Source organism: Tiliqua scincoides, chromosome 5 (assembly GCF_035046505.1).
Source record: "Tiliqua scincoides isolate rTilSci1 chromosome 5, rTilSci1.hap2, whole genome shotgun sequence".
Lineage (NCBI taxonomy): Eukaryota > Metazoa > Chordata > Lepidosauria > Squamata > Scincidae > Tiliqua > Tiliqua scincoides.
The window spans coordinates 108,901,954-108,911,474 of NC_089825.1; the positions used below are offsets into that span (position 1 = coordinate 108,901,954).

The window sequence follows — 9,521 nt, forward strand, 5'->3', positions numbered from 1 at the left end:
CAAATAGCAGGCAAGAAAAAAGAATGGATGAAATGTTGGATGAAACTAAAGAAGTGGAGTATTTTGAAATAAGACAGGAGATGGAAAAAGCAACCGTTACTATAAGAATTAAGAATTTTAAGGAAGAAAATAGAGGGAACATCCAGAGAGCATGCTATCTCAAGAAGAGGAAGAATTTTTGGATTAAACCCAAAAACAACAGAATGAAGAAAAAGAAAGAAAAAAAGAGAGGGGCCAAGAAATTTAAGAGATTTAAGAAGAAAAAGAAGAATTGGAAGGAGCAGTGGGAGGAGCAAGAAGGAAAACACCAATAAGACAGAGAACAAAGCAAGCACTAAGACAGACAGTAAAAATGCCTGAATAATAAGCAGAATTTTTTTTCCTTTTGTAGATATTAATGGTCCAAATTCTTTTTAGAAATGAAGAGTATTTTATTAATCATATTAAATCAAAGCAGATGTAAATGAAAACTTGGAATACAAGTATAGTGAAAATTAAAGTGGTATTAAGATAAATAAAAGGGTTATTTTTTAAAAGATAAGTTATATAAAATAATTTATAGATGGTATTTTGTTTCAGAGAAAAGAGTGAAAGTATACCCTGGGTCATCAAACAAATGTTGCATGAGTAAAGAATTCAGGGAATTTTTTATTATATGTGGTGGATAGGCAAAAAAATAAAGAAATTTTGGAAAATGATATATAATATGTTGTAAGAGATATTGAAGTGTGTATTACAATTACAACAGGAGACATTCCTCTTAAATGTGGCATTAGAAATTAAGAATCAGACAAGAAAAAATTTATTTTAAATATTAGTTCAGTGTTAAGAAGAGTGTATAAGTAAAAATTTGAAGCCTTTTTATGACTAGATAGATAAGTTTAGAGAAAAAATATTGATTGTTTAGTTAAACTATTAATCAGTAAATATGACAATTCTTGGTATTGATGAATAATTTTGTTTGGACAATGTTGTAATCGATGGCCAATGCCCTCATTTGTAACCTATGTAGTCCCAGCCCTAAGTCTATCCAATGTTCCTTACCTGTATCTGTAATAAATAAATAAAGTATTGAAAAGGAAAAAAAAAGTTAAATTAAATTGAAATTAATAGAGAGAAAATGAGGTACCTACATCATGCTTTCCAATCAACATAATGGATTGTAATCTATTATCTTGACAATTTTGTACATATCAGTAGATTCATGTAGAATTTTTTCTTTGTGGATAATCATGCATTTTCGGCAGTACTAACAGAGTACATGAAATAAATCTTCCCCGAACTGTCCCTGCCACCATCTTCCCTGCTCTGGTGCTGTTGTGCAGATGCACTGGGAATTCTACTGTGGTTCACAAGATCCCGCACAATAAGCCCTGGACAGGATTAGGGCCTAAGGACTTGTAATATCCCTAATGGGCATAGGTCCTGCACGGGGGGGGGGGGTCTACCAGTGAGGTGGAGAGGGTTTTAGCTGCCGGGAGGCAGGTTCAGCAGACAGATGTACGAGCTGGTTTATTGTGAGGCTCTTCACATTCATGGGGGCCCTGTTACGTCACAGACACCCCTTAGATGGAACAACACTGCACCCATCCCCAGGGTGGAATTACAGGCTGGTTCATTCCCCCAGGTCCTTGCCCAAAGTAGCCTCAGCAGGTGTCCAGAAGTGCTGGTCAGGAGTGGCCACCAGCTGTGCCCCTGGAGGGGATGCCCCTGCCTAGTTGGGTGGCCTAGTGCCATGATAAGCTCCAAGTAGGTCCCAATCACCAGGTGCCCCAGTGTCAGTTCCCCAGCCTTGGGGCCAGGGTCCCTGGGTCCCCTTTCAAGTCAGGGACAGGCGGGGGAAGGACTGAGCAGTTGCTACACATGGCCACCTCCCTGACACTGCAGCCACCAGGAGAGGAGCAATCTCTCCCAACAGCTGCTAGGCCCCTTATGAGAGGGAGATCTTACAAGATCCCAGGCCAGCCGTTAGATTGGTAGGGTGACACAGCAGGTGGCAGCTTGTAATGGAAGATCAAAAGATCATCAGGTGGATGATGTGGTGTTGAAAGCGATGCCATGTTTTGACAGCTGTTTGACAGCTCTGGGAAGGGCAGGCCTGGCTCCACAGCTGTAATCAATCAAGGCCAATGGAGACTCTGATGGACACCTGAGCTTCATTTGACCTTGATGGAACTTTGAACAGACATGGACTGAAGATATGGATCACCTGAGCCTAATTCGGACTTAATGGGACATACAAGGATAAAAGGCAGCTTCAGAAGGAGCAAAGCTACCTGACCCAGAGGGAACCTGACCAAGAGGCTACCTGACCCCAGACCTACAGGACAGACACAGGAGAAGGGGACTGCCAGGACTCTGCAGGAGGACACAGGACACAGGAAGAGAGGACTGCCAGGACCCTGCTGGAGGAGACATTCTGCTGGAGAGGACACAGAGGAGGGACTCTGCTGCAGGAGACTGAATTGGACTTGGACTGGACTTGAATTGGACTTGACTGAATTGGACAGGAAGATTGGACTGTGCTTTGGAGACTGGTTTGGACTTGGACTGGAGGCTTCAGACCTTTACCCACTGAGTTAAGTGGAGTTTTGGGGAGAGAAACAAGAGGACTTGCCTCTGGACAAGAGGACTTGCAGGGAGTGTATGTGTTTGTAGCAATAAATCCTTGTTAATTGCTCAACTGATAAGGAGTTCTGTTCATTCTTTGCACACCACAGCTGTTGTTCTTGGAAAAGAAGGGTATTAATAAGCCAAAAAGTGGGCATTAGAAGGGAGTTGGAATATTTGGACGGGACACAGCTCTCCCAAGCCATTCCAGCCACCCACTCGAGTGCTAAAGCAGGGCTCTCCCACCTGGGAGCCTTGTCAGGTCAGGTGCCCAGTTCCCTGCCGCTTCCTGCAGCTGCTGCTCTGGAGCCAGTCTGGCTGCTGAATCTTGGGGGTTAGCTACCCCCAGTCTGGGAGTAACTCAACCCACTGCAGGTGATGGGGGAGGCTAGGTAAGTCCCCCCACTTCCTGGGGTCGGTTGCCCCGCTACTGGGCCCAATCCTGAGGTTGGAATGGTTAAGACCTGTCTGATTTACACTCAGCACAGATGCTTCTCCTGAAATTTATAGCTGAATCCAGTGACCTTGACATAGGTAATGCTGAATCTCGCCATTTCAAAGCTGCAGCTCTTGAATGGGAAGAGGACATTGTGGGTTTGAATGCTGGTTTGCCAGACATGGGGCAGGAATTGTCTTAATGGGATGGAGGGCAGTAGAATTAGAGCTGTAATGGAATTGCCAAATTTCAGATTGAAAGTAACAGTGATAAAAATATGGCATTTCTTTCCTTTTTTTAATACGCTCTGTGGAAATATTCACCGTTTAAAAATTGTGTTACACTTTACACTTACTGACAATAATACTTACTGGTAATGCTGCATCTCGCCATTTCTAAGCTGTAGCTCTTGAATGTGAAGAGGACATTGTGGGTTAGAATGCTGGTTTGCCAGACATGGGGCAGGAATTGTCTTAATGGGATGGAGGGCAGTAGAATTAGAGCTGTGATAGAATTCCCAATTTCAGATTGAAAGTAACAATGATAAAAATATGGCATTTCTTTTTTTTCTTTTTTTTAATACTCTCTGTGGAAATATTCACCATTTAAAAATTGTGTTCAGCCCCACTGTTTCCTCTGGCTTTCGCTGCTCAGCCACTTTCTTCTTTGGCCTAACTACATGATTCACACAGGTTATCTTACCCAGTCAGGGATCACATTTGTATGGGACAATGCTGCAGTACTACATAGTAAATCACAGCTGTGAATGCGATTGGAGTGAAGCAAGCAGACTTGCTGCCTGAAACCCTGCAAATCTGTCTTGTCAGCATTGGCATTGACACCTGCCTCTAGTTTAAGTGCCAGCTGAAACTCCACCCCAATTTTGTCCCCCCTTTCTTGCTTGCAGGTGTGTTAGCAGGTGCATACCCTCCTGCCACCACTAACTCCTTCTTGTCCACCTGGCTGCTTTTGCTGAAAGCATGGGGAGGGGAGCGCAGTGCAGTGATTCAGGAACATCCTAACACTACTGTCATCTTGCCACCTCCCTCTTGAACCTGCCCAGCCACATTCAAACACACTGACAGCACAATCCTAAGGGCTGTTTACACTGCTGGAATGAGTGTTCTAACAGCACGGTTTTATGGCTGCTGCAACCATGACAGTGCCAAAGCCTCAAGTCATGAGTGGCTGGGTTTGTGTAAGAACAAGGACTTGATACCCGTTGCCACTGGTAAGTTTGTGTAAGGGTTAGGAGGAATGAAGGGAGGGTGGAATGGGGTGGGGCAGGCAGAGCAGGAAGGTGACAGGGTGAGGAAGAGGACAGATTGGGTCCAGAAAGGGGGTGGGTTCGGCACCCACGAAAACCTAACCCCCTTCCCAGACTATGGAGCTAACGCAGGTTCAAGTTGACCCATGGCAGCTGTTGGGGCATCCCCTGGGGCAAGAGAACAAGTATTCCCTTACCCCAAGGAGGCCTCAGCAAGCCAAAACGCCCCTGCAGCATATAGTAGAAGTCATGTTCGCAAACTGTGTTGTCATTGGGGAGTTATGGAGTAGTCCAAAGAGTCCTAGAGGCAACCGGAAGCCCTTCCCAGAGGTAAATAAAACTTTTATTATTTACCTCTGGTTGGCTTTTTGGGTCCTGTTCTAGCCCTTCCCCACCATTAAATGCAGCACATGCTGCATCGAGTACAATGGTGGGTGATAGGATTGGGCAGAAATGGTTGTAATCTCCAGTTTTCAGAAAATTTTAGAACAATTCAAGAAGAAAAAGAAGCAAATACTCCAACATTTATCATCTTTCAATGCCTTTTGTAAACAGTTTTCTCTTAAATAGAATTCTCTTAGCAGCAACAATAGACCATAGGATCCAAACAGCCCAGTTCAGGGTCAATGCCCCTGTGCCAATGCAGTGGCACCATTGTAGCTTGAGGGGCATCTTGCAGGGGAATTTTGCATGTTGGAGGTCTCCTCGAGGTAAGGGGACATTCACCCCTTTGCCAAGGGGAAAGCCCCAGCCAGTGTCTACTTGGACTTATGCCAGCCAATTCATTTGCGCAAGTCTGAGTTTATCCATGTTGGCAAATTTAACCTGGGAAGGGGGATGGGATATGGCAAGCCAATCCTACCCCCTTTCCTGAGCCCAATCTGCTCATCCTGTTGCCACCCCCCGGCCCATTCCACCCCCTTCCCCTCAGCAGTCATTACATTACCTGGTCAATTTGCAAAGGATTTGAATGTGTTCATTTGGAATTCTCAGTTCCTTTGGGGGCAAGCAGTGGAATGTGACTGCTTTAGCAACATTCTACTGGGGGATGCAGGGAGGACACATGGATTGTTCAGTTCTACATCTTCAGTGTAATGTGTAATTCTTCTCAATTCACAAGAGACGCTTGAAGCAATTACAGACAAGTTCAACACTCTCTGAACCTCATTAACCTCCAAAGGCATGGGCGTGATTCATTATTTTTGACTTAAAATATTTCTGCACTCAAAAACCCATACTGTCGACCCCAGTGAGTTATTTTCACCACGCCAATTATTTCTCTCAGCACTGGGGACAATTTAGAAAGCAACAGTTAGAATGTAGTAGTGCCTTACACAGGATTTAATAATAGAGGGAGAGAGATTGAGGTTCTCTCAGAAGATTGATAAATGCCATCCTAAAAAGTCATATGCCCAGTAGGTAAGAAATTGATAATTACTAGATTTTTTTGCTTGTTTGTTTAATCAAATAACTCTTGAAAAATGTCCTGAATGTGAAAGCTCCTCTATGTATGTCTTGAGAATCTGAGAGAGTGAAAATATGATTCGCCTTCTCTAGTTCAATTTCACCTTTCAGTCACCGTTCCAAAAATTTTGACTACCATTTTCATTAAACCAGCACTTTTAGAACACTGAGAAAAAAAATTTGAAAGTATATGAGAAAGGACTATGGAGCTCTGAAGAGTTTTGCATTTATCAATGTGTACAACCAGATATATGGTGTTCATTGTTGTGAGCTCCACCCCCCATCAGACAGTTAAAGATAGCATGAAAGACAGATCTGTGCGTGAAATGAGTGCACTCCACCAATTTGCTGTTGGGGTAAAATGGTAGACAGCCTGGGAAGGAAAGCTCCTCTCAAACCATTCTCAACTCTCAGAAAGCCATGTTTGACTGTAACTTGGAGAAGCTCCTTAGTCAGTGGGCAGATGTCGGCATCGGCTACATAACAGGAACAAAAGCAAAGCTAAGGGCAATGTAGAAGAAATGGACAAGACAGGAAGAGGCAAAGTAGTGCAAGCAAACAGATCACAAACTTGGCACTTCTAAGGAAATTTTCTAGGAGCTACAGATCTTCCCTCTATCAAACTTTCTTCTTTTTAAAGAGGCAGTTCCGAAACTGCATTCAGGGAAATGCAAAAGGCTTCAAGCGAGTATGTACTCCAAGGCTAGCTGAGGCCTTGTATTCCAAGACCTTGTATCCAAGGCTAGCTGAGCGATTTTCCTGAAGCTACTCTGTGCAACTGGGGCTGGTGCTGTAAAACTGGGCCCTGGAGCAGAGCCCAACACTGAGATTCCTATGACAGCCCACCCACTTATAGCGCACTGAGCACTTCCATTAACATTGTGTGGAAGTTTCAGGAGTGATCTAGGGTCCTCTGCTGGGCATGGCCCCTTGGTCAGTTCCCAAATTGGTCATCCTGTTCTGCTAACACCTGTCTACTGCCTTTTTCCTTATTTCCCTACCAATAATCCCTCTGCCTATTATCACCTTGCACAGTGTCCATGTTTGCTTCTAAAATTCATCTTATAAACATTATTATTATTATTATTATTATTATTATTATTATTATTATTATTATTATTATTATTATTATTATTATTATTATTATTATTATTATTCAGGAATGTTCTCTTTTATTGAGGACAACATTTTAATCTTGTTTTAGGAGCTCCATTCCTTCTGAGGTCAACTATATTTAGAGTTGCTTGATAACTGTCTTTGCTTTACTATCTGCTGTATCTGAAATATTTCTAAATGCCAGGTCACACTGATTGTTAAGGGTCAGCCATGTAAACTGATTGACTACAAATGCAGTGATTGCCTGCCTCTTATTTTTTGTCTTTGTGAAAGTGCCAGCATTAAAAGTTGAAACTATGATGTCCTCTCCTACCAAAGAAATTTAAATGAAGATGGACTCCACCAATCCTATAGGAAGACAGAACCAAACAAGTTTCACAGGATTTGTCCTCATGGGATTCTCTGTTGATCCAAAGAACAAGAGTCTTCTCTTTGTTGCAGGCTTGATCACCTATCTGTTGACTTTGGCAGGGAATCTAATAATCATCATATTGATCTGCGTCGACCAATGCCTCAAAACTCCCATGTACATCCTCCTGGGAAACCTCTCTTTTATTGAGATCTGCTACATGTCCACCATACTCCCAAAGGTGCTGTGGGACCTCCTGTTGGGGGACAAGACCATCACCTTCATTGGATGTGCTCTCCAAATGTATTTCTTTATCACTTTAGCAAGCACAGAGTGTGTACTCCTCTCAGTGATGGCATACGATCGCTATGCAGCCGTCTGTCACCCACTCCACTACACCACACTCATGAGACAATCTATATGTACAGGACTGCTAGCAATTTCTTGGTGTTCTGGGCACTTTAATTCTATTGTCAACACAGCATCAGTCTTTTCCCTAACGTTCTGTCACTCCAATGCAATTGACCACTTCTTCTGTGATATTCCTCCTATACAGCGCCTCTCTTGCTCTGACATTTTCGCCAGCCAGTTGGTGACCTTCACTGTCTCTGGGTGTATTCTTGTTGTGACTTCTTCCATGATTCTTCTTTCCTACATCCTCATAGCCTCTTCTGTTCTCAAACTCCATACAGCTCATGGTAGGATGAACGCATTCTCCACTTGTGTTTCCCACCTCACTGTGGTGAGCATCTTCTATGGTACCATCATTTACACCTACCTACAGCCCTCTTCCAGTCATTCCTTGGAACAAGACTGCCTGGTGTCTGTGTGGTATACTGTTCTTATACCACTGTTAAACCCCCTGATCTACCGCTTTAGGAACAAGGAAGTGCAGGGGGCACTATGGAGAACTCTTGGGAAGGATAGGTCATAGGTACAGAATCAACACCTTGAGGGGTTTAAATCCACAGGATAGTATGTTTATTGTCTCTCATGCATATATATGTATGGCTCTCTCTCACCCTCACACAAAAATTTAAAAGGTTACCATAACTTCCACAAACATTGGGCAACATCATTAATTACAGGATAGTATGTTTCAAAATACATTGAATGAGTTGTCTTTTAACAAATACAGGTGCAGGGGGCGGAGCCAACACTCAGCGAAGTAGCAGTGAACCTCGGAAGGGGGATTGCTAAATACATGTGTTTTTCATGTTCCTCAACAACTGAGGCACGCTTTGTTGCCAAGAAGATGGTATGAAGAGCTGAGAGCTTGAATGGGGGAGTCTTTTGAAACAGGCAATTTCAAAGATTTTTCCCCGTTTGCTCTGTGCTGAATAACATTGTATCCCGGTTGCCATCTTTGGAGATTCAGAAAGCTGAGAACTCACCCTCCCACGACCTAGATACAACAACATGACAGCGAAAAAAGTTTTAAAATTGTAAGTAACCTTGGCTCATTAAAAGACAGAAACAAGAATTGTAATCAAGACGTTGGAAGGAGGAAAAGATAGCTTTAAGATTATTTACATTGGCCAGTAGCCACCCAGAGGGGAAGTGAGTGAATCTAGATCTAAAGACCCCTGCTGGAGTAAACACAAGATTATTTTGTTTAATGGTATGCATGGAAAAGAAATGACTAATTAAGATTCAACGGCTGAAAAACCTTTACTTTTGTTTTCCTAGCAAGAGGCTTGAAATCTGCCCTGGTCATTTAAAGGCATACTAACCTAATTTGACTGTGTTATTGACCTGGATTATTGATACACCCTTTTTGGAAGAAGAGATGCAAGATAAAGATTTGGATGACTCTTTAATGGTCTGACTGATTTGACATCAATATTGACTGGACGTGGAATATTGACTTATACTTTTTGGATACAAAAATTGGAAAGTAGCCCTACAAGAAGTGGCTGGATTTGATATTGATAAAAATGGCATTTAAAAATTTAAAGGATGTTAGTAAAAGCCAGACCTTATTAATGGATTTCTTGATGGATTTTAGAAGAGAAATGGAACAACAGGTCAGAAAATTATCTGAATAAATGAAGCAAACAAGCTCCTCCCTCATAAGCATGCAGGAACAGATCACAAACAATAGACAAGAAAAAAGAATGGATCAAATGTCAGGTGAAATTAAAGAAGCGGAGTATTTTGAAATGAAACAGGAGACAGAAGAAGCAATTGTCACTATAACAATTAAGAATCTTAAGAAAGAAAAAAGAGGAAACGTTCAGGGAGCAAGCTGTCTCAAAAAGAGGAAGAATTTATGGATT

At 42.5% G+C, this 9,521-nt stretch overlaps 1 protein-coding gene across 1 annotated transcript; it reads left to right on the plus strand.

Moving 5' to 3' along the window:
• The first annotated feature begins 7,225 nt into the window (after positions 1-7,225).
• On the plus strand, positions 7,226-8,176 carry LOC136653061 (olfactory receptor 5F1-like). Its single transcript, XM_066629986.1, has one exon. The coding sequence runs from the start codon at positions 7,226-7,228 to the stop codon at positions 8,174-8,176; it is 951 nt and encodes a 316-aa protein (XP_066486083.1).
• Positions 8,177-9,521: the final 1,345 nt, after the last annotated feature.